A 25,578-nucleotide genomic window follows, 5' to 3' on the forward strand; every position below is an offset into this window, starting at 1 on the left:
TCGGATTCTTGGTCCTGTGGCGACTTCTGAAGTTCCAGTCCCCAAAGCCCTGCTTTTATGCAGCAAACCCCCATTCACCCAGCCTAGCTGTCACTCAAACATGCTAAGTGGTGAGCCGGCCGGCTCACCACTTGGGCCAATCAGGACGGAGTGCGACTTGAGTTACCAAGGTAACTCAGTCCAGGGTGCCTAAACCCCCCTCCACCCCTCCTAAGTACCCCAGACAGAGTGGCACCACTTTGGAGGGCTTCTGTGGAGAAGCCCGCCAAAAGTGGAACAAAGGGCTCCACTTTGGGTCAGAGTTACAGAGGCGAACGCCAACGCCATTTTAGAATCAAGTTTTGGCAAAAAGTCCCAACCGGAGTTATAATAATAAATATATAAACCGGCGGTATGTTTAAGGCTACCGTAAATAAATAATTAAATGTGTTAGCCTAAAACAATGGGAAATCCCATAGGAAAATATTCGCGGTTGAATATAAAACGTAGTTTCCACTGCCACCAGCCAAAACTCGATCAGGGGGGACGGAGACGTGCCCCCTCGACTAACAGACCCTGGGGCAATCGAATTGCCCCAGCCAGTACGTCCACAATATGATGGTTTGTACTGGTTCTGTTCAGGATTCAAGACTAGCAAAGTCTTTGGTGACTTTACATGCCCTGGGAGACAGTAGTCAGTCCCAGGGTATGGAGTCTATGTTGGGGAGTCCCTAGGACACCCCTGGGTCACGGCACAGAGGGTGCTGTGTAACCCACATCACAAAAATACATGAGGCCCTATGGAGTAAAAGACCCCATAGCCCATTCAACACAAGGTTTAACCAAGAAAACACACTTCAACATGTCCAAGAGTGAGGGTAAAAGAGTCTCACTCTTGGCAGGAGAAAAAAAGAAACCCCAGAAATCCAGCAAAGCTGCTGGGGGACTCACTAGGTAGGGAAATTCAGCCTAAACAGAGAATTCTCCCTAACACTCCCAATCACAGAAAACATCCCACAACTACACAGGAATCACAGGAGACTTAAAGTAAGTACATACCCAAGCCAACACAGTACCTCAGCACTGAAGAAGATTTTGCAGCAGGACGACTTCAGGATCTGCAGCCAAAAACCCTGTTGGTGTATTACTTGTCGTGGTGACTGAAAACAGGACCTTGGACGGGACTTTGCAGCAGGGATCAACAGGCAAGGCTCTAGACAAGGTTATCCTCGTGGCTGGATGCAGCTCTGTGGATTTGGTGCCTTTTACATGAACACAGAAGACAGAATATTGCTGGTCGGATTCTTGTCGCTACAAACGTTCAGTACTCTGGTGAGGGGACTTTCCAGACTAGATTTGTGTCTCTGGAGATACACCAGGATGCCCACGAAGTTTCAGTGAGATTCGTAATTCGGAGGACTGTGCACTGCACAATGGCTTGAGGTCCCAGGGTATTGGGGAATTGCAGCCCCGCAAGGTCGCAGCACAGCGTGTGATGGCTCAAGATGTAGGTCTTCATGAGTCTAGTGGGTCTCACCAGGCTCTGGGTCAGCGTCGTTGTTTCCGGAGTCCGCAGGTCAGTTGGAAGGAAGGGCTACAGCAGACTCAGGTTACACAGCAGGCTCTCCGGTCGCTGGACATCGTCTCAGTCGCGTTTTCCTTCTTCATTCTCTTCGGTTTTGGTTCCAGTGGTCGGCTTGTCTTCAGCTTTGGAGTATTTAACAGGAATAAAACAACTTCTGCATTCTGTCCCTTCATTTTACAACAAGGGGCGGTCTGGTTGTCCAATCAGGACTGCCAGTCCCCCACTGGGATTTGTCCCCATTCAGGCAAGGAGGAAGACACAGTGCTGTGGAGTTTTGGACTCCTCCCTCACTTCCTGCCTTCACAGACAGACTGGAGCTTGAGCAGGGAGTCCAGGGGACACCTGCCGAAGATAAAAATAATCTCACAAAGGCATTTCCCCCCCTGGATGTCAGGGGAAGGCACAAGAAAGGACAAGAAACACTAAAAATGGTGAAAAAAGAAGACACGGGCCATTTTGGTAAAACTAGCACCCTTAGGTGCCTTTACTGCAGCTGTGAACACAGCCCACGGTAAAGGTATACTGAATTGGTAAAACATCACTGCCACCAGCCATTTAACGTAAGCTTGTCCCTGTAACAGAATTGTTGTGTGAAAGGGGATACACTGCATCTCCCCAGCACTCCACATAAGGTGGGGTGTGCTGGTTTCACCTAATAAAATGTAAAAGGGATCCAAAGATCCTTTCTACCCTTGGGAACTGTAGGGTTAGCAAAAGAAAGTTAAAAGGGGAGCCCATAGTGCAACCCAGCAACAACAGGCACTTATTGCCAAAAAGTTGTCGCCAACTTAAAAAAAGACAATATGGAGAGTCTAAACAAATGACACCCATAAAAGAGTAAACATTCTCTGAGTGTGGAAAAAGGTTCCCACTCACTGCGGTATATGGAAAAATATCCCATCAGTAAAGTGAAAAAGTTCTGGGGTTGATCCAGATCAGGAAGATTTACCATTTCTATGAAAATCTTACCTAACACAGCACACATTAAAAGCGAATAAGCCTTTTACAGTTTCAGTGCATTTAATCTGCTCATTTAAAGTAAAATGACTACTGTATTTGGAAAAATACTGGATGGAAAGTTGCAACATGTGACTAAATAAATCTCCATCGACCTTACTGGTTTCGAATTCAACTACCTTGGTGAGTAGGGCGATCTAGAATATGACATTTCTACCCCCTGCCAACCGACTGCTTATGGCAACTTTGTTCTCAAGTACCACTGGCTTTATGTTGGTTATTTTTTATATATTGTAATCTGTTTGTATATGTGTGCTGTAGTATGTATCTTCTGTTCGCACCCCAAAATTGGTTCAACTGGCAATAGTTGCACTAAAAAAAGTTTCATATTACTACTAACCTGTAGTACAGAACATGAAATTATTTTATGCTTAGGGAGCAATACTGTTATCATACTTACGTAGATTGTATGGTTGCAGAAATTTGAACATAAATAATTTGTCAGGCTTTGCAAAGAATGTTTCCAATACATTGCAATGTGTGGAGGAGTGCCTGATTAGGAGTCATTGTTTAGAGTATGTTAACTATGTACTCCGGTAACTGACCCCCCCGAGAGCCATCTCAGATCACAGGATATGGTCTCCTTTGCTCGTCCAAAGCAAGTTCCGTCAGGCAGGTAAGGCTTACTTTATTAATAAAAGCACATCAACACTATTCCCCTAATGTGTCCTTTAGCAGCCAAAGACCGCCACTGCAGGTCTATTAACGAACACTTTATTAGCAAGCATTTTACGCATGCCATTGGAGGGGGCTACCCCAGAGACCCACCTGTCTCAGCAATTCCAATATTGATGATTGGGGCTTTGTGCTTCTTGGGAAAGTCTTCAGAGGCTGCTGAGAAAGTAAAGCTGCCATCCTCTTTCTTGGTCATCTTGAACACACGAATAGTCTCCCCGTTTGCCAGGCAGGTGATGAAAGCTCTGGAAGGGAGAAGTAATGTTCAGTTGCCTAAGCAATCAACAGTCATCAAATCAACACCTTATCTAAGCAGAATTTGATTTGCAATTAAAACAAACATTGGAGATAAAGAAACGTCTGACTGCAAACAAAAATAGTGAGATGTCTCAGTCAAGTGCATTAAGACAAAAGGCCTTAATGTCAAGTAAAAATGTTTTTTTTTAAGACACACAGACCACAACTCTTTGCTTTATAGGGATGGTGGGAGTGCAGCACTCCATTTGAAACCTCACTATTTGGATAGACTAGGCTACCTGCCTAAGCCTCTCAAAGTTAAAGTCATATCCAGGCTTTACAGCAATTATTTCATGAGCTGTAACACATTTCTAGAACTCCTTTACAAAGGGAATACAATTTTGTTTTTGCCAGCCTTGGGGCAGTTTTGAAATAGGGTTTCTTTATTCTTGAAACTAGCCATGGTAGTTTCCCGCACCCTGAACAGTAACAATGCATTTTCTGCAGCGTTCCAGATTTAGACCCTGTCTTTCTTGATTGAGCCATGGTGAAAATCACAAAACATTGCAGTTTTAAAGTATGTGTGTTCTGCCTAGAGATGAAGATACATGTCTTAAGAGAAGGCACTCGCATGAATAAGACAAGCACAAAAAAAAATCAACAAAGATGTTCCCTTGCCGATCAATGGGGTTCTTTGAACGAAAACCACTCCTGCCGTCCCACCCATGTTACTCTCACAGTATAAGAAGTGTTCACAGGTTGTCAAATATTTCAGTAGCAGGATGTGTTCCAGGCTGTGTCCAAGCACCTTTCAAGAGGCGTGATTAAGAGTGCACGCCCACACAACTACTCAGAATCTGCCGTCTGCTTATGTCCTCCCTCCCGTTACACCAGAACATAGCAGTAGAGGCTGAACTTCCCACTTCCATGTAGTTGAGACTTGGAGACAATCCAGATTATAGCAGGAGCGTTAAAATGGATCTTCGGAAAACTGGCCCTGTGGACAGATTCTGAGAGCCACCCTGTTCTGGTGACCAGAGAAAGATGTTTAGCCAAGCTATCTGGGTCGCGTGAATGAGCAGTAGGGCTTAGACTTAAGAAGCGTGAGAGCTGTGAAGGGTTCAATTAAGCACACACGAAGCACTCTTAAGAATACAAGTTAGGCAGAATGTATAGAAATACAAGTATTTATTTAGGCCTTAGACAAACTCTTGGCAATGAAAACCCACAGATAAGTAACACACACACACTATATTATATATATATATATATATATATATATATATATATATAAAACTCACCGTAATCGTATTTCTGATGCTTGTATCTACTTAGATTCACATGCTGTGCATAGCCCACCACCTAGTGGAAGCTGCAGAGTATTACAGTTGTTTTCGAAACTGTAAAAGGGACGTCGACAGGGCGTGCCAGTAATACTATTTCCCCCCCCCCCCCCAGTGTGACGTCCACTGTACCCATGATCCCTCGCGCGTCAAGGTCCCTCAGATTGTATTTTTTCTGACATGAGGTGTAGCGTGAGTACAGCTATATCCAAGCAGATATTTATTAGACACGCTCAAGCATCCATGCGCCTTCTCTCCGAGGGGAGGAAGGGTGGGTCGCATGTGAATCGAAGCAGATAAAAGCATCAAAAATACGATTATGGTGAGTAATGTATCCCTTCTGAGGCTTGTGGAATCTGCTTAGATCACATGCTGTGCATAGATTAGCGAGCAGTGGAAGGAGGAGGGACGTGAGAAGGTTCATGAGCGAATAAGTGTCTTAGAACTGCTTGTCCCACTTGTGTATCTGTCTTGGAATGGGTGTCAATGCAGCAGTGCCGAGTGAAAGTATGTATAGAGCTCCATGTAGCTGCTTTGCAAATACTGTCTAAAGGGACATTTGCAATGAAAGCCAGCATGGCTCCATTACCTCTTGCGGAGTGGGCCCTGGGCGTAAAAGGTAGTGTTTTATTTGAAAGGGAATAGCACAGTTGGATACATCCGACTATCCACCTTGAGATGGCGTTTTTGGAGACGCAATCTCCTTCTCTGCCTGGCGCTATCGGGACAAACAGCTGACCTGTTTTTCTTAGTGGTCTGGTCTTGTCTATGTAGTAGAGGACCGCCCTCCTCACATCTAGTGTGTGGAGTTTTACCTCAGCAGAGCTTTTGGATTCTTGGAAGAAAGCCGGTAGCTCAAAAGACTGGTTAACATGCAATTTAGAAATGAACTTAGGTGAAAACCTAAGGTGAGTTCGTAAAACCAGTTTGTCCTTATGTATAGTAAAGAAAGGATCCTGCACTGACAGAGCTTGGATTTCACTGACCCTTCTTATGGAAGTGATGGCTACTAAGAAGGCAAATTTATAAGTCAAATGTTGGAGACTAGATTTGTGCATGGGCTCAAAGGGGGGCCCCCCCATGAGCTTAGTAAGTACCACATTAGGGTCCCAACCTGGTGGTGGGTTAGAAGTTGGAGGGTGGAGTCTCTTTACCCTTTCCATAAATGCTTTGACAACTGGCACTTTCCACCAGGACACCTTGTAATGGGAAGTGGTGTAGGCTGATAAAGCTGCCAGGTGCACTTTAAGTGAGTTACACACTAAACCTGCATCCAATAGGTGGAGCATATAGGTGACGATATTAGAAGGAGTACAATCAATTGGGTTGATTTGCTTATTCTGGCACCAAATAACTAATCGTTTCCATTTGTCATAGTAACAGAGCCTCTTTTTAGGTTTTCTAGATTCTTTCAAGATCTCGATACATCTCTGGGGTAAACCGAGATGTCCGAACTCTGACTTCAAGAGCCATTATGCTAAGTTCATTGAGCTGGACTGAGGATGCACCGTTAGCCCCTCATGCTGGGAGAGTAGGTTGTACCGGCACAGGAGTTTGATGGGGTTGCACACCGCCAGTTTGCATAGGTGTGGTTACCATACTTGCCTCTCCCACATAGGAGCAACTAGGATGAGCGTCATCGGTTCCCTGTGGATCTTGTTCTCCACCTTCCTCATCAGAGGGGCTGGTGGAAAAGCGTAGGCAAACATCCCTGACCAATTCATCCATAGGGAGTTCCCCTTGGAGCCTGGCTGGGGGAACCTGGACGTGAAGTCTGGGCATTGCCGATTTTTGCTTGTGGCGAATAGGTCTATAGTTAGAAAACCCCACAGATAAACGAGGTGTTTCTACAACTTCTCCGTGTAGACGCCACTCGTGTTCTTCTGGCAGAGGGTCTATGCTCAGAGAGTCTGCTAGAGCGTTGAGTTCCCCTGGAACATGTTGAGATGCCAGGAACATCTTCAGTTTGAGTGCCCATCTCCAGATTTTCTGTGCAAGTCTGGATAGATTTGGAGAACGTGTCCCCCCCCCCCCCTTGTTTGTTGATATAAAACATTGCAGTGGTGCTGTCAGTTAGGATCTGCACTGATAGACTTGTAAAAGGGGTTTGAATGCTTGGAGGGCTTTGAACACTGCTAGAAGTTCCAGCACGTTGATGTGGTTCTGAGCCGTATAGTGAGACCACAGACCCCGAGCTGTGTGGTGAAGGTAGTGGGCCCCCCACCCCGCTAGTGAGGCATCTGTTGTAATCCCTGCTTGTATCTGTGGATCGTAGAAGTGTTTCCCCCTTGGTCAGATTCTCTCTCGTCCACCAGTGAAGATTTTGTATTAGTGTGGGCGAAACGACCACTAGATCGTCCCACTGACCGCTTGCCTGAGACCATTGTTTCGTCAACCACTCTTGTATGGGATGCATGCGCAGGCGCGCGTGGGGAATCAGGTAAAGGCAAGATGCCATCATGCCTAATAAGCGCATTGCTTTGCGTACCCTTATCTGGTGGCCGGCCTGATAGTGTGTTATTTGCAGTAACAAGTGGTTTACTCTTTCTTCTGAGGGAAAGATTAACCCTTACTCGGTGTTTAGAATAGCTCCTAAGAACTGTTTGGAGGTGCTGGGCACCAGGCTTGATATTTTCTCGTTGATCGAGAAGCCCAATTGGAAGAGGAGGTTGATTGTTGTCTGAAAGTTTTGTCTGCAAATCAGAGGCGATTCCCCTGTTATGAGCCAGTCATCCAATTAAGGGTACACAGGGATTGCCTCCCTGCGCAGGTGCGCTGCCACCCCCGCCAGTACCTTGTTCAATACCCTTGGGTCCGAGGCTATTCCAAAGGGCAGCACCTGGAATTGGTAGTGCTGGTTCGCTATCTTGAAACGCAAAAACCTTCTGTGCGCTGGAAACATTGGGATATGAAAATAGGCATCTTTCATATCCAGTGTTGCCATGTAATCCCCTTTTTTTGAAGCAGGATTACTTATTGTAGCATGGTCATGCAGAACTTTTGTGGCTTGACATACTCGTTTGCAGGCCTTAAATCTAATACAGGGCGCATTGTTAGATCTTTCTTGGGCACAAGGAAGTAAGTGGAATATGACATGCATGACTCACCGCAATAGCATTTCTGATGATTGTATCTGCTTAGATTCACATGCTGTGCATATGGTCCGACATCCAGTGGTAACCGCGGAGTATTGCATCTTGTCTTTCGGGGACCGAAAGGGGATGTCGGCATAGGCGTATCTAACACTATCCCTATCGTGACGTGTGTAGTACCCAAAATCCCTCACGCGCCGGGGTCCCTCCGATTGTATTTTTTCTGCCATGAGGGAGCCCAAGGCTATAATGAGTGAAAACATAAAGAGAGTTAGACGTCTATGTTCCTTCCACCCCGAGCGGGGAGGTAGGGAGGGCGCATGTGAATCTAAGCAGATACAATCATCAGAAATGCTATTACGGTGAGTAATGCAGGTCTTCTGATGCTTGTTAATCTGTTTAGAATCACATGCTGTGCATAGACTAGCAAGCAGTCCCCAAATTTGGAGGTGGGTTGTGAGAAGGAACAGTAGAGAAAAGATGTCTTGGTACTGCTTGCCCCACCTGAGAATCAGACCTAGAATGAGTGTCTAGGCAATAGTGTTTTGTAAAGGTGTGTACAGAACTCCAGGTTGCCGCTTTGCAAATGGACTCAAGCGGAACATTTGCAATGAATGCTATGGATGCCCCAGTGCCTCGAGTAGAATGTGCTCCAGGCTTGAAGGGCAGTTCTCTCTTCGCAAGAGTAACATAGTGTGATGCATTTGACAATCCATCTTGAGATAGCCGATTTAGAGACAGTATTGTTAGGCAGAAACCTGTGCAGTTCCCTTTGGGAACACTGCAAAAGATTTAGGACTGCAGGTGTTAGCAGTAAACCCACTTGGTAGCAGTCTGTACCACCCAGATTTACCTGGTAGCTGTGGCTGAGCAGTCAGACTTCCCTCAAGAAGAGTTAGGCAGTATGCAAAGTATACACAATAGCACAAGCAAACACTGACCAGAACTTTGGTATCAAGGTATATAATTATTTAACAACACACTGATTGAAACACTCCAGCACTATTATTGTAAATCACTCTCAACACAGTTACTATTATTATATATACATCCCTTATTCCTTATCAGACAAGTCTTAGTTAACACCACTTATTTCCAGACAGAGGTGAGCGCTTAACTATAGATGGCACTCCAATAAGTTAACGAAAAAGGGAGGGAAGAAGGCAGAATGTAGAAAAATACACCACACTAATACTTAGGAACTCTTAAGCAAGGCAGGAAAGGCAGAAGTTACTTGTGAGCCAAAGTCCATAGGCCGGGCCCACTCTTGGAGAGAGCAGGGCACAAATGCACCCAAGATCACACAATGACAACAGGCTTAAAAAGTATTACAGGGAGTTCAGAAAGGTTTTAGTTAGGCTCAGGAAACTTTAGCCAGGGTGTTCCAGGCTAACCCAGGTTCGAAAGCCGGGGGCTAAATCTACCCCGTACAGTCGGTTGCAAGGGAAGCTAGGCGGAACACGGTACCTTATGTGGAAAGGATCCTCCAGCGGCAGTTGTTCCTGGCAGCGGGTGCAAGTTGCAGCGTCGTCCAGAAGAAGAGAAGATCTCGACGTGGAGGAAAGATGAAGGTCGTTGCACTGCCAGGGAAGAAACCAGCCGCAGTGTTTTCCGGTTAAAGGTACTATCCTTTGATTCGCGGTAGTGGTAAAACCTGGTATCCCGGTTGCCGGGGTGCTTGGCACAGGCAAGGCAGCCACGAGATGCTACAGGAAGCGAAAAAGGAAGCAGACTGGTTATCCCCACCAGTCGAAGGAAGAAGACTCTCTGGGCTGGAGATCTCCTCTGTCGTTGGGAAAAGTGGTGAGACGGTTCAGCAGGGCACCACCGGTGGTGTCGTCGTAGCAGGTCGGCTCAGCTTCTCCCTCGTCGGATTCTTAGGTCCTGTGGCGACTGCTAAAGTTCCAGTCCCCAAAGCCCTGCTTTTATGCAGAAAATCCCCATTCACTCAGCCTAGCTGTCACTCAAACATGCTAAGTGGTGAGCCGGCCGGCTCACCACTTGGGCCAATCAGGACGGAGTGCGACTTGAGTTGCCTAGGCAACTCCGTCCAGGGTGCCTAAATCCCCCTCACCCCTCCCAAGTACCCCAGACAGAGTGGCACCACTTTGGAGGGCTTCTGTGGAGAAGCCCACCAAAAAGTGGAACAAAGGGCTCAGCTTGGGTTGGAGTCACAGAAGCGAACACAAACGCCATTTTAGAATCGAGTTCTGGCAAAAAATACCAACCGGCGAATTAATATTAAATAAATAAACCGGCAGTATGTTCGAGGCTATAGGAATTAAATAATTAAAGTTGGTAGCCTCGAACAATGGGAAATCCCATAGGGATATATTCGCGGTCGAATATAAAAAGTAGTATCCACTGCCACCAGCCAAAACTCGATCAGAGGGGACAGAGACGTGCCCCCTCGACTAACAGACACCGGGGGAATCGAATTGCCCCGGCCAGTACGTCCACAGTATGATGGTTTATACTGGTTCTGTTCACAATTTGAGACTAGTAAAGTCAATGGTGACTTTACATGCCCTGGGAGATAGTCAGTCCCAGGGTATGGAGTCTATACTGGGGGGTCACTATGACACCCCTGTGTTACTGCACTGAGGGTGCTGTGCAACACACATCACAAAAACACATGAAGCCCTATGGAGTAAAAGGCCCCATAGCCCATTAAACACATTTAGAGTCAAAGAAACACACTCAAATCATGCCAAAGAGTGAGGGTAAAAGAGTCTCACTCTTGGCAGGAGAAAAAAATTAAACCCCAAAAAACCAGCAAAGCTGCTTGGGAACTCACTAGATTAGGAAATTCATCCTAAACAGAGAATTCTCCCTAACACTGATCCCCTTCTCTACCAGCTGCCACTGAAACAAAGAATTGTTTAGTCTTCCTTAGTGGTTTAGATCTTTCCAGCTAAAACATGACTGCCCTGCGCACGTCTAGTGTGTGAAGGCTTCTTTCGGACATATTAGTAGGGTTCTGGAAGAAAATGGGTAGTTTGACTGGTTCACATGGAACTTCGAAATGAATTTCGGCGCAAACCTGGGATGTGTGCGCAGAACTACCTTATCTTTGTGGACTGTAACAAAGGGGTCTAAAACAGAAAGAGCCTGTAGTTCGCTAACCCTTCTGATAGAAGTGATAGCCACTAAGAATGCTGTCTTATAAATCAGGTCTTTCAGACTTACTTTATGCATAGGCTCAAAGGGAGCTCCCATGAGCCTGGTCAAAACCACATTCAGATCCCATCCAGGGGCTGGGTGAGAGATGGGAGGATAAATCCTCTTAACCCCTTCCATAAAGGCTTTAATTACTGGTATTTTCCACCACAATACTTTTTGTTGTGATGTGGTGTACGCTGACAGCAGCCAGATGAACCTTTTTTTAAAAAAAATAATTTTAATAATTTTTTTGAGACCACAAACAACACTCCAAACTTTACAACCAATTAAGACCTTTGTGATCAATGTCAAAACGTTACATCACAAAATGCTCTCTTCTGTCCTTCCTCCTCCCTCCCCATTTACTTGAGCCATTGCATCCGTGTCATCCACCTGAGCCTCTACATGTGTCTCTGTTAATCACCTCATCCAAGTGCTCTGCTTCGTGAACGGCCTGGTGGGAGTTTATCTTCGAAGTCACCATTTGCCTCCAGGCTACAGGGGACAGGGGACCCACCTCTAGTGACTGCTTCATACCAGGCCGCAGTTTCTGCCTCTGCCCATTTCAGGAGGTCTGCCCACCACATCTCCAGTCTAGGCCGGCGGGCCGCTTTCCAGCACATTGCATAAGTCAGGTCCTTCATCTTGCTAATGTGTTTTAGGTTACGTGGTCTGGGAAAGCTCCCAAGCATACATGCCCAGGCAGATCAAACGTCAAGCTCCACCCCACTGCTGGCCAATCATGTTTTCAGTTCTATCCAGAACCTGTTCACTTCCGGACAGGCCCAGAACATGTGCAATATCCCAGTCGCCTCTTCCCTGCACTTAGGGCATTTCTGTATGGCGGAGCCACCGAACCTAGCGATTCTGCCGGGGATCAGATATTCCCTGTGGGTGACATTTAGTTGGATCTGTTGGAGTCTCGCATTCCGGGAAATCTTCTCATGGTACCTTTGTTTCCTGTCCCATTGTCCATCTGTCATGGGTTCTCCCACCTCCTCCTCCCAGTCATGCCTTAGTTGAACTCTTTCTCTGCCTTTGTGCTCAGTAACCGTATAGCCTAGATATTTCATGCCCACCCTCCAAAACATCATACATTGTTTCTATGGTGGCCTCAGGTTGTTCTGCAAGTAGTTTCGGCCCACCTTTCCCTCACCCTTCTCGTAATTCTGGAATAGGTAATATGTTGGCCTTTATGCACCCCAGTCTCCTCCATTAGTCTCTGGAATCCTAATGCCTCCCTCTCCTGCCATATGTCACCCAGGGTGGCCAGGCCCACCGGTTCCCAGTATCTTCGGTCCCCTTTAATCAGTTGGGGGTCTCCCCCGCATAACACCACCAACGGGACCTCTTGAGAGCAGGTCCGGGTCCCCCACAGTTCGCCATGCTCTACGCCAGACTACCCAGCCCAGCACCAGCAACCTCCCCATCCCCACCACTTTCTTCTTAGGTAACCACACCGTCTCTCCAAGGACGTTCGGGGCAGTGTCACCCCGCAAGAGCCTGGCTTCCCCCGATTCATCTTCAGACAACCACCTAGCTACATATAGCAGCTGACCCGCCAGATAATACAATTCAAAGTTCAGCAGGTTTATACCCCCCTTGTCACACAAATTTTGTAATTTCCAGAGGGCCAGCCTGTTCCTAGAATTGTGCCATATGAAGCCCCTGCACAGGCTATGAAGTTTGACAAAAAAAGCGTTTGGGGATCAAGTACGGGACATTCACTAAAAAGTGTAGCAGTCTAGGCAATACGACCATCTTCAGCAGTGCTGCTCTTCCCATCATGGCTAGGGGCAATCTGGACCAAAACACCATGCTGTTTTTGCTACCTTCCACTGCTTTCACCGTGTTGTGTTCATGCTCTACTTCTATCCTCTGGTACACATTTATGCCTAGGTATCGAAACGACTCGGTCTGCCAGGGTATCTGCAAAATGGGCAGTTTCTCTGGTGGAATGCCCCTGTATCTCCCCAAGGGGAACACGGTGGACTTCCCTGGGTTCACCGATATGCCTGAGAGGGTGGGGTAGCGCTCCATCACCTCTAGGACATATTGCAAGTTTTCTTCCGGGAAGCGCAGGTAGAGGAGCATGTCATCAGCATACAATGATATCAAGTGTGTGCCTCCTACCGTACGAATCCCGACCTCTCCGTATTGTTGCCTAAGGCAAACTGCCAACGGCTCCAACGCCAGAATATATAACATGAGCAACCATGGACATCCCTGTCTGGTCCCCCTGATAAGGCGCCATTTATCTGATATTATGGCGCCGTTTTTAACCCTTGCGATCGGGGCGCTGTATAGCATTTTGGCCCATCTTATGTACTCCGGCCCCAGCCCATATCCTTCAGGGTCGCATTCAACCATGGCCACCTCACTGAATCGAAGGCCTTGACCTCGTCTAACGACACAATGGCCAACTCACCCGGGTCTTTCTTTGTTTGGTCTATAATATGATGTAACCTTTTAGGATTGTCAGTGATGTTTCTGCCGGGGACGTAGCCTGTTTGGTCTGGGTGCATCAGCCTGCCGAATACTCGCTTGAGCCTGTTGGCAAGCACCGCAGTGAGTATTTTGCTATCTTGGTTGAGCATCAACAAGGGCCTGTAGGACCCACAGTCTGTGTCCGGCTTACCCGGTTTCAAGAGCGGGATGATCACCGCTTCTCATAGGGTCTCTGGCAACCCTTCCCTTTCATAGGCCTCATTAAACATGGCCAGCAGTGGCTGGAACGGCTCTTGCTTGTAAGCTATGTAGAATTCGCTAGGCAAGCCATCAGACCCTGGCGCTTTACACGTGGGCAGGTGTTGGATCACTGTCTCCAGTTCGTCTGAGGTGATGGGGGCATCCAAGTCTGCTCGTTCCAAGTCGTCTAAAGTGGGCAGATCTAGGTCTTCTAGCGTTTCCAGAATTTCCTGACCCATTTCTCCGCCCGCATCCTCATAAAAGTGTTTATAATATCTAAGGAACTCTTCATTCACCCCCTCTTGTGTGTCTCGGATCTGGCCCTCTTCCCCTCTAACTGCTCTAATCACCTGTCAGGGGGAGGAGGGGGTCTCATTTTTATACAACCAAGCCAGCAGTCTGCCCGACTTGTCTCCACCCGAATGCTGTCTTTCTACGTATCTCTTGTAATTCAGCTTACATAGCCTATCCCAGAGCCCGCTGCTAGCGTCTTCGAAGTCCGGTATCTTAGCCCCGTCTTCCCGGGTAGATCTCCCCTTACGCATCAAGTCCTCTAGCTCCCTTTCCGTTTCCTGCAACTCCCGTTCTAAGCCCCCTTGGAGCCCCCTGGATTTTGATATAGCTGCTCCACGCACCACCACCTTGAATGCCTCCCAAACTGTTCCCACTGATTGCACACTGCCAGTATTGATGTCGAAGTATTCCGTAATGGCCTTTCTCCTGTCCTCACGGAAACCCGGGTCCTGTAAGGCCTCCGCTCTAAGCCTCCACATCGGGATACGCGCTCCAGGGGGGTGATGTCGCCATTCCAGGGCCAAAGGGGAATGGTCCGAAAGCACCCGGGCTCTATATTCTGCACCCACTATTTCTCCCGCTATCTCGGCAGAGGCGAACACATAATCCAGTCTGGTGTGCAGGTCATGCGGCGCTGTGCAATGTGAATATTGCCTATCTGTTGGGTGCAACCGCCTCCACACATCCTCCAGTTTGAAGTCTGTCAACAGTGCCCCCAACGCTTTGGCCGCAGGAGTGGCTTTAACCAGCCTACTATCCGACCTATCAAACCTGGGGTTCAGTTGAAATAACCTCCCCACAGTATGGCACTGCCCAGCACGGGGCTGATTTTACTATACAAAGACCTAAAGTAGGCCGCTGTGTCTTGACTGGGGGCATATAAATGTATTATGTTCACTTCTCGGTTCTCCAAGAGTCCCCCCGCCACCACCATTCTACCTTCCGGGTCTGTTGTCGACCAAAGCAACTGAAACGGCACATGCGGTGCCAACCATATGACAACCCCTCTTGCATACGCTGAGTATGTGGCCCCGTGACACTCCCCTTCCACTTTCTCTTAACCACCTCCAGTTTCTCTTTGGTGAGGTGGGTTTCCTGTAACAAGGCTATATTGATCCTCATCCTCCTCAGATACATCATTACTTTAATTACGTTTTAGATAAATATTGAGGCCCCGCACATTCCAGGTCACCACCCTAAGATTACCCAACGCCATCAACTTGGTGTCCTGCCTCTCCTCTCCGTTTCCCCTTTTGAACCCGATAACACAGAGTTTGGCTCGCTTCCCTCCTAACCCCAACAACCTCCCCTTCCCTCCAATTCCCCAACTACAATCCACTGCATACTACCCTCTCCCTTCAACCCCCCCCCCCCCCAGCCCCAACCAATGCCCAGCTCTATCCCTGGATCTCAGGCCCACCCGCGTTTGGTCTCTCCTCGGAATACCCGAGGACAAGAACCCAGCGGGGTGTCGCCGGACTACCAGTGACCTAACTAAGCTTAATGCTATGGGGGTACAAGGGTTGGCTCCCAGGAACTCCCGCTTATGTGATTAAGCCAATTCCGATCAGATGGATCATGCATGCATGCATGTACAACCCAAGCAGCACATTCCCTTTAAGTCTCCTCTGATGCTATATTCCAGTCCCAGTGTCTTGCGCTATGTCACCCTGGGTGCCACGGCCGCATACATCATCTTCAACTCCCGTCTGGATACTCGATTCTTGGGGGCCGCTCTGCGCGTCCATCCACCCCATGGCATCCTCCGGGGTATCGAAGAACAAGGTTCTGTTCTTGTGGAACACCTTAAGTCTGCCTGGGTAGAGCAGCATATACTTGTGGCCCGTTTCTCTCAGCCTTCTTTTCACCGCCCCAAAGTTCATTCTGCTGCACTGCACCTGCAAGGTGTAGTCTGGGTATGCAGTTATCCTTGCCGCTCCCTTTTCAATTGTTCCGCCTTTCCGGAAGAATTCCAGAATTTTTTCTCGGTCTCGGTAATTCAAGATCTTCGCAATCAGTGGCCTGGGAGGGATCCCTGGTGGCGGCTTCCTCATCAGGGCCCTGTGTGCCCTTTCAACAGCAAACCCCTGGGTCAGCACCCCTCCAGTTATTTCCTGCAGTAACAGTTTCGACGTATTCCATTGGGTTAGGCCCTTCAGTCCCCTCCGGCAGGCCTATGATGCAGATATTTTTCCGTCAGGCGCGGCCTTCCGCTTCCTCCACCCTGCTCTGTAGGTTGCCCACACGCTGCACAAGGGCGTGAAGTACCGATTTATGGGCGGCACAATCGGCTGTGTTCGGGGCCATCCCTTTTTGTAAGTCCCATGTGCGCTCCACCAATGTCCTAACATCTTGCCTAAGTAGGTTTACCTCTTCCTGGACCGCTCCAACTTTAAGATCCAGTGCCACCTTCAGTTTGTTTAATGCCAGTCCCAATTTAGTTTCGCAGGTGACTTTCAGGTCTGCAATCGCGGCGAGCACCTCTTGGATCGTACCCGGTGCCTCTGTACTCCCGGCGGTAGTTTTATCTTTACTCCTGGCTCCTTCTGCCCCCGGCGATGTCTTCGCGTAGTCGTGCAGCGTGGGCTGTTTGCTCTTCAACCTTACTGTCTTGTTAGACATTGTGCTATGTCGGCAAGGTGTGAGCCAACTCAACTGCCTCCTGCCCAAGGGCCTACACCGTGTCAGATAGTTCCTGGTACTTAGGCCTAATTCGGCTGCCTCGGAGATGTGTATCGACTGCCTTTTATACTCCTGGAGTGGACTGTGTCCTCCCACGTACCTGGCTTGGCTCGGTCCCCTTACACATGCATGCACTGCAGCTCCCTCAGACACTGGTGGTCGGGCGCGTCCATTGGCTCCCCTGGCTTCTGTTCCGGGCCCCAGCAGGGTTCCCCTGGCTCCTTTACCAACAGTGATGTCTTTAGCGTATCCGCCTGGACCTGTACCAGCATGGGCCGCCCCCTGTGCACTTTCTCGTTTGCGGTGAATGCACAGGAGCGAACTGTGATTGTCTGCACCGTTATATGGGCAACAGGGCCTTACACCACCAGGACCCTGTTCAGGCGGCTCACTGATTCCTCTGTTTTCCATGGGTATTAGTTTGGGGCCCTGGCACCTGGCAAATGTCTATGGCCCCAGTACATTTCCCCCTCTGACCCAAGGCTTAGGCGCTTCGGTTTCCTCTCATCGGCCTGTGCGTTCCGCCGATAACCCTCTGCTGTTGCAGGTGCTGCACTGTGTTGGGGGTTTGTACGTACCCCCACGCTCCAGGGCCGGGTGTGCTTCCCAGCACTCTTAGCGGGCTCCCCACGCAGCACCGGCCAAGCGCCTCTTTCGGGGCACTCCAGACCCCTACCGGATCCCCAGGTGTCCGAAGAGATCTCCGTTGCGGGTCCTCTTGCACCGTTCCCAGGTGCGACGGGTCGCAGCTCGGAAAGTTCGGGTGTCCGCTGGGTCCTGCACTTGCGAGACCCTTCGCAGCTGTGCTGAAAGAGTTCTGGGTTCACCTCACTGGTGCCCGGATCCCCGTGGGGGCCGGCGTCTCCTCGCCCAGCCCCCCACTGGCCCCGACACTGCAGGGGCCCACGCTACACCGAGAGCCCCAAGATCCAGTCGCGAGGCCCAGGGCGCGCAGTGCCAGCTGTCCCGCAGTAACAGTAGCACTGCCGGGAGCGAACCGCAACAGCTCTACACTGTGTCCATTATTCGCTGTTAGCGAGGACCTCACGCCACCTCTGTGCTCGTTGTGGGCCTCGGTGTCCGCCCCTTGGTCCAGCAGGACCCCCCCCCTCCGGCTGGGTCCTTGGTTTTGTGCACGGGCTAGGCTACACCAATAACCTAACGCAGCCACAGGCTCTGTCTCCGCCGCACCCGCTCATGTTGCGTCCACTGCGCCGCGGCCAGTTTATGGCCCTTTGACCCCTATCCACCATCTTGCCCAGGTCCAGATGTTGGGCCCCCTGCATCTCTTCGGTGGCTGTAGCATCTATGTCCTGCCGCTGATCAGTCCCTCAACATTGGAAACGAGCACCAGTCCTTCACACATCTTTTGGTATGCTGGCGGCATACATTGTTTCACAGAAACTTCATTTATCATGAGGATCGATGTCAGATCTGCGGGAGCTCCTCTAGGGCACGTCCTTTCACGCAGCCATTTAGCCACGCCCTGAGCAGCCAGATGAACCTTTAAGGAATTGAAGATTAACCCAGAGCCCAACAGGTGGGTTAGATACAACACAATGTGTGATGGTGAACAATCGATGGGATCGATGCCCTTGGAATTGCACCAGATGACAAAGCGTTTCCATTTGCTAGCATAGCAATAACGTGTATTAGGCTTTCTCGCTTCCCTGAGTATGTCCATGCATCTCTGAGGGAGTTGCAGGTGTCCAAACTATGACCTCAGGAGCCAGGCTGCCAAGTTCAGAGTTTGTGGGCATGGGTATAGGGTCTCTCCCCTGTCCTGAGACAACATGTTGTACGGGCAGTGTAGTTTCACTGGTGGGGAGAGGGACATTTCCATCAGGTGAGCGAACAAGGGTTGGCGGGCCCACACGAGAGCCACCAGTATCATGGTATCTGGTTCCTGATCTTGTGCACTATCTTGTTGAGAAGGGGAGTCGGAGGGGGGGGGGGGGGGCATAGAGAAATTTCCCTGACCAAGTTATCCAGAGACCGTTCCCCTTGGATCGGTTCTGGGGGTACCTGGAGGCGTAGACTAGGCATTGGGCGTTCTCCTGAGTAGCAAACAGGTCAATCTCTGGGAAACCCCATTCTGCGAAGACGGTGGACACAATGTCTTCGGGCAGTCGCCATTCATATTTTCAGGCAGAGGAAAATCTCTGCAGAGTACGTCTGCCAGAAGATTGAGTTCCCCTGGAACATGTTGGAACAACAAAAACATCTTGTGTTTGAGAGCCCATATCCAAATGTTTTGGGACAGCTTGGATAGCCCTAGAGAATGAGTGCCCCCCTGTTCAGGTAATACATTGCTGTAGTGCTGTCGGTTAGGATCAGCACGGTCTTCCCCTGCAGTTGCACCTGAAAGGCTTTCAATGCTTTGAACACAGCTAGTAGCTCCAGTAAGTTTATATGGTTGGACGCTACTTGAGGGGGCCACACTCGTGTGCTGTCTGCTGAAGCAGGTGAGCCCCCACCCAGTGAGAGATGCATCTGTCGTGAGTGGCTTCCACTGCGGGGGTGGTGAAGGTCTTCCCCTTCAAGAGGTTTTCTCTTGACCACCACTGCAGAGAGAGAACGAGGGCTGGCGAGACAACTAACAGATCTTCCCATTGTCCGCTGGCCTGACACCACTGGCTATTGAGCCACTCTCGCATGGGACGCATGCACAGCCGCGCGTGGGGAACCAAGTATATACATAACGCCATAATCCCTAGCAAATGCATCGCTTTGCGTACCGTCATCTCCTGACTGGCTACATATTGAGGAATCTGAGAGAGCATGTTCTCAACCCTAATTAGCACTCCCAGAAATTGTTTTACTTGGCTGGGGACTAAGCTGGATTTCTTTTTGTCGATTTAAAAAACCTGGCTGAAGAGGAGATCTACTGTTTTTTGCGTTTCCGAAAAACAAGCGAACGAGTCCCCTGTAATGAGGCAGTCGTCGAGGTAAGGGTAAACTGGGACATAGTCTGCGCAGGTATCCTGCTGCCACTGCCAGGGCTTTGGTAATGGGAGTACCTTGAATTGGCAGTGTTTGCCCTGGATCATGAACCTTCGATATTTTCTGTGCGCTGGCAACATTGAAATATGAAAGTATGCATCTTTCATGTCAAATGTTGCCATGAAGTCCCCTTGTTTCAGCAATGGGATCACCTCCTGCAGTGTTACCATGCAAAACTTCTGGGGATTTATAAACTTGTTCGCCGGGCGCAGATCTAGAACAGGACGCATGGTGAGATTCTTTTTGGGTACAAGGAAGTACACTGAATAAATACCCTTGTTTACATGAAGAATAGGGACGGCTTCTATGGCGTCCTTTCCCAGCAGTGCTTCCACCTCTTGGATCAGGATCTCCAGATGGTCCGGTGAATGGCGCCGTGAGTGCGGCGGCCTGAACTGTGGAGGTTGGGCAAATTCCACGCAGTAACCGTGGGCGACTGTCTTTAAGACTCACTGGTCGGAAGTTATCCCCTTCCATGTCTTGAGGAAAGATGTTAATCGCTCCCCCAACCCGACCGGGGAGACATGGGAGGGGACCTGGACTTGGTCATTTCTGACCAGATTCTGTGGCTCCTCTGGGATTGGGGCCTCTGCCTCGATCTTTGCCGCGTTTCTGAACCCTTGAGGGGTAGTAAGTGGGACTTCCAGATGATTGATGATTGATTTGTGTTGAAGTTACCCGTGCCGTACGGGCTTGCCCTCGAAAAGGACCGCCGAGAATTATTACCCCTTTGGGAGGAGGGTTTCTTTGTAATTTGGTGCAAGTACCATAGTCTCATGCTGCTCCTTGGCCGTTTCCAAGGCTTCATCTACTGCTTTCCCGAAGAGGGAAGTCTCCTCAATGGGTTTATTAATGAGGGAGGCCTGAATCTCAGATCTGAAGCCCGATGTACGCAGCCATGCATGTCTTTTCAGAAGAGTACCTTGTGCAAGAGACCTGCCTGCTGTTTCTGCAGTGTCCAGGGTGTTCTTCACCACATTCTGGTTAACCAGTCTTCCCTCCGAAACAATGGCGAGAAGCTTTGTTTTGGCAGGTTCAGGAACCTCCTGGCGGCCTTCTTGGAGTAAGTTCCATTGGGCATCAGCATAGCTTGCTAATAAAGTAGTATTATTAGCAACCCGAATGGTGTATGCAGCTGCTGATGTGAAACTTTAGCCTAGGGCATACAACCTTTTAGACTCCTTGACCGGTGGTGATTCTTTCGTGGCAAGGGGTACCCCTGCCCTCTTTCGAGTGGTAGTCACTACCAGTGAGTCTGGGATGGCGTGCCCTTTGATATACAGAGGGTCGGTAGGAGAAGGTTGAAATAATTTTTCGACTCTCGGGTTCACAGCCCTTGTCTGGCAGGTGTGACCAATGAAGGAGCTACCCGCTCTTAACAGAGTTAAGGAAGGGGATGGATTGACTCGCCTGAGGTTTTTCCTTGATAATATCCTCCACGAAATCCTGCTTGGGTACCGTCTCATGAGTGGCAATTTTGAAGTATTCAGCTGCCTTTTTAAACATGGAGTTAAAAGCCATTTGGTCATCCACAGGGGAGGCCTAGCGAGCCAGGGTGGACGGAGGAGATTCTAGGCACAAAATAGCAGTGTCCTGATCTTGCTGTGTCCAAGGGTCTTGACCTTCCTGCTGGGTTTCCTCCCAGTTGTCCGTCGTATCCTGTTGATCTTCATAGTTTGAGAAAAGAAGCTTCTTCTTCATTATATATGTCTCTATACGTGTCCATATGGACCGTGTCTTCTTGTTGAAGATCACGAGACTGAACTTCTTGAATTTGGGGGTTAGGGTCTACCCGAGCCCTTTTCTGGGGAGGATGACCAGAGGAACCAATCAACTGTTCCAGCCGATCCATGTAACCCTCAAATCTTTCAGTGGTCCACTGAGAGGACCCTGACGGGCCTACATGAGAAGAAACAACGTTCTCTGCACTGTGGCGACGCGAGGAACCTCTCAAGGTGGCAGAGAGGGGCTCTTGACTATCTACATAAGTGTCATCGGAATCGAGGATCAAATCCTTCGAAATCCTTTCCGCGGCTTGGCCCATTACTTTAGGCGGAACCGGAGTAAGGCGCACCGCCGCTGCGATTCTTCCGATGCTACTCTGGATAGTCGCCGAATCGGCAGGGGACAAAGTCTCCGATGATTTGTCAGCAGTAGTAAAAAAACTGTCCATGGCACTGGGAGGCCTAGCGGTTGGTTTTCCGGGTAGAGGCCTAGCCGTAGTTTTCGGGCCTATTGAGGCCTTGGAAATCGTCGAAGCGTCGGGCTCCCGAACTTCGACGAGTGTGGGTTTAGGAGAAGCGCCTTTGGTTTGTTTTGATTGCCCCGTCGCAATACGCTGCTGCGGATGCGGGGAAGGCTTTGGATCGGAGCGATCTGAGGGAACCGGCAAAGTTTTCGGCGGTCCCGCTGGCGCTTTCGCCTTTTTCGACAAAGGTGTCAAAATCGGTGTAGGGGTTTGGTGTGATTTGTTTGTACGCCCCTGTCGCCGGGTGTGGTCCCTGTAGCAAGACCAGAGTCGAGCCTGGAAGGGTCGGGGACGGGCGTGGCGGACCTAGAAGTGTCCGCCTCAAGGTCCAGAACATCCGCGTTGGACTTTTGGTCATCCGAAGTACCCCCATGGCGGTGGGGGAAGGAGGCTCCACGCGTGACATGCCGTACGCGGCCCACTGCTTTACACAGCGCTCCTTAAGGGTCTTGGGCCGAAGGAGTTTGCACACAGCACACCGCTTCTTGTTGTGCTCTAGGGGGAAGACAGGCGTTACACGTCCTGGGTTCGTCCTTCCAAGGATATCTGACCCTACACTTGGGGCAGAATCTAAAAGGAGTCCTTTCCATAGCAAAAGGGAAGGATGACCAGACCGAAAGGGAAAAGAGGGGAAAGGAGGAAAGACATACTAAACAATATGGCCACCCCGACCCCACTCTCCCTACTGTGTAGGTCGGCCAGAGGGCCCCGTCCACGTGGAAAATCCGGCCGCCGGTCTTAGGCGCCGAAATCCACCGCCGTAGAAGATTCCCCTGTAGCCTTCGTTGAAGATGTTCTTTCTGGGCAAAGTGACTTAACAGGGAATGAACCGACAATTCGGTAAAGATAAACAATGTCTCTAGTAAGAGCTCCGCTTTAGGGCGACCAGTTATCTGGGCGGGAAAAAAAACAATCTAAGGGACCTCGGCGCGTGAGGGATTTTGGGTACTACACACGTCATGATAGGGATAGTGTTACAGGTACGCCTATGCTGACATCCCCTTTAGGTCCCAGAAAGACAAGATGCAATACTCTGCGGTTACCACTGGATGTCGGGCCATATGCACAGCATGTGATTCTAAGCAGATTAACAAGCATCAGAAATACCTGTTCACCTGGTTGGCTGGGACCACTTCTATGGCGTCCTTCAATAGAAGCGCTGCAATTTCCTCTAGAAGAATCTGTTGATGTTCTTCTGAGTGTATCTTCTGTCTCGGGGGGATGATCGCAAGGTTTTTGAAGAGGTTCTACACAGTAGCCCCCTGCTACCGTTGACAGCACCCATCTGTCTGAGGTAATACCCTCCCATGCATAGGTGAAGTTGGAAATTCGTCCTCCTATTGGAGATGCATGGGAGGGTACTTGGAGCGGAATGTCACTTGCTCCGAGGTGGCGTACCACCTTGAGCTTGGCCTCTGCCCCGAGTGCCACAACCTCTTAGTTGTCCTCGTTGGTAGCCCTGAAAGGACTGTCCTTGGTTGGTACCATAGGAACCCCGACCCTGGTGGTATCAAGATCCCCTCTGGGAATTCTGCCCCCGAAAGCGCCAAAAATTGCTGTTGCCCCTCTGCCCCGTGGGTTTGTTCATGAGCTGGCCTAAAGACTTAAGTGTTTCGCATTCATCTTTAGCAGTTTTTAGTGCGTCTTCTACCACCTTGCCAAAGAGCACATCTTTTTCCACCGGCATATTGATTAAGGTGGCCTGTGTTTCTGGCCTGAAGCCTGATTGGCGAAGCCATGCGTGTCTTTTAATGATAGTACCCCTCTGCGATGATTCTACCCGCATTGTCTGCTGCATCAAAGTTTGACTTTAGGAGACAAGTAGACACAGCTCTACCATCTGCAGCCACTTGTGCTAATGGGGTCTTAAGTGGCTCAGGTGCAGAAGAAAGTAATGCTGAAACCTCATCCCACTTGTGGCAGTTGAAACTTGCCAGGAGTGTAGCGTTATTAGCGATGCTAGTCTGGTAGGCTGCAGAAGAGGCTACTTTCCTGCCCATTACGTAAATCTTTTTGCTCCCCTTGTCTGGAGGGGCCTCGGAGGAATCAAGGGGAGTGCCTGCTCTTTTCCGTGTGGTGGTAACCACTAGGGAGTCCGGTTTTAACTAGCCTCTTATGTAAAGAGAGTCGGAAGGTGCAGGTCTGAACATTTTTTCAACACGCGGGTTAACGGCCCGTGTGAGATTGGGTGCCTCCCAGGAAGGTTGGATTCGGCTTTGTACAGACTAATATTGGAATGAATTGGCCTACAGTTTTTTTTTTAATCTCCCAACAATTGCTCAGCGAAGTCTCTGTCTTCTACCACCTCCTGGGTATCTATGTGGAGGTGTTCTGCCGCCTTAGTTAGAACTTCGTTGAGTGATGGTTGGTTGTCTATAGGGGAGTCTACTACTGGAGGATTCTGATTAATGGGTGAATCCAAGGAGTAAATGTTGGCCTCCTGGTCTGGGTCTTCATCGTCCCCCTCATAGAATTTGCTAAGTCCTCATCCATAAGTTGAGGATCAGATGTATCAATAAATGAAACATCCTCCTGCTGTTCTTCTGGATGACCTCGGGGTCATACAGATCTAAAACTCTGCCCCGAGTTTGGAAATCAGTACAAACCCTCTTAGAAGGGGGTTGAGACACGGGGTCTTGAGGTCGAAGGGGCTGAGGTGGTCTGAAGGCTTAAAAGCTGTTGAGGGTGCTTTTGGAAGAAGTTTCCAATGAAGGACATCCCACGCATAACCCCGTCGATGTCCTCTGCGGACCAATCTTTCGAGCTTGGAAAGATAATTTCGGGATCGGAGTCCGGAAGGCCCATGTCTTCATTAGTGGGTGGGATAAGCTTAGGCCTAGGGTCTTTAGGTTTGCCCTTGGATAGGCTTTCTGTATGGGAGGTTTTATGTGTCTTATGGTGTTTGTTCCCACCCTGGGTCCCAGAGGAGAGTGAAACTGACTTCTTTGGGCCTGACCTCTTGGTAGATTATAAGAACGTCGAATTTCGGGTGTGGGGGTCGAAGTTTCGTCTGCGGACGAATGCCCCTCGGGCGTGGTTATTCGCGAGGCACCCTTGGCGTCTTTCGACGTTTTACCGTCTTTCGACTTCTTTGTCTTGTCATGTGGCGATCTGGGTCTAGATTGCCCAGAGGACCGAGATCCATTCGACCATTACCGGGGTGGCGAGCACTGTCGAGTACTTGTTTCCTCTATCGAGTGTCGACTAGGGGTTGTGTGTTTTGTGGTGTGTGAAACTGGAGCGCTGCCGGGTGTGGCCGGGTGTGGTCCCCACAACATGGCCGCCGGCCTGTCCTACGGGGTTGGGGGCTTGCACTTGGGTAGCTACTGCTAATCTGGTGCCCTCACCGTCCGAAAGTGCGGCATCGCTGAAGGCTCCTTCCACTTCCATGGCCTCAAGTTGCCTGGCGTGGTGGGCTCTGCGCTTAGTGGAACGGTCTTTCAACGTCTTAGGCTTGAAGAGCCTGCAGGCTCGACAAGACATCTCGACGTGATCTCTCTGGAGACAAAGGTTGTACACGAGAAGTTTGTCTACCCAGGGGAACTTACAGTTGCACTTAGGGCAAAACTTAAA

General features: G+C 49.5%; 1 protein-coding gene across 1 annotated transcript in view; it reads right to left on the minus strand.

Moving 5' to 3' along the window:
* The window catches only part of TBL2 (transducin beta like 2), a 199,991-nt gene that overhangs the window by 72,397 nt on the left and 102,016 nt on the right, over positions 1-25,578 (minus strand). Inside the window, exon 4 of the mRNA XM_069614790.1 lies at positions 3,350-3,501. Coding sequence (XP_069470891.1) covers positions 3,350-3,501 — 152 coding nt within the window. The remainder of the gene's footprint in view (positions 1-3,349; positions 3,502-25,578) is intronic.

This window comes from Ambystoma mexicanum, chromosome 9, assembly GCF_040938575.1.
Source record: "Ambystoma mexicanum isolate Mex_15411 chromosome 9, UKY_AmexF1_1, whole genome shotgun sequence".
NCBI lineage: Eukaryota > Metazoa > Chordata > Amphibia > Caudata > Ambystomatidae > Ambystoma > Ambystoma mexicanum.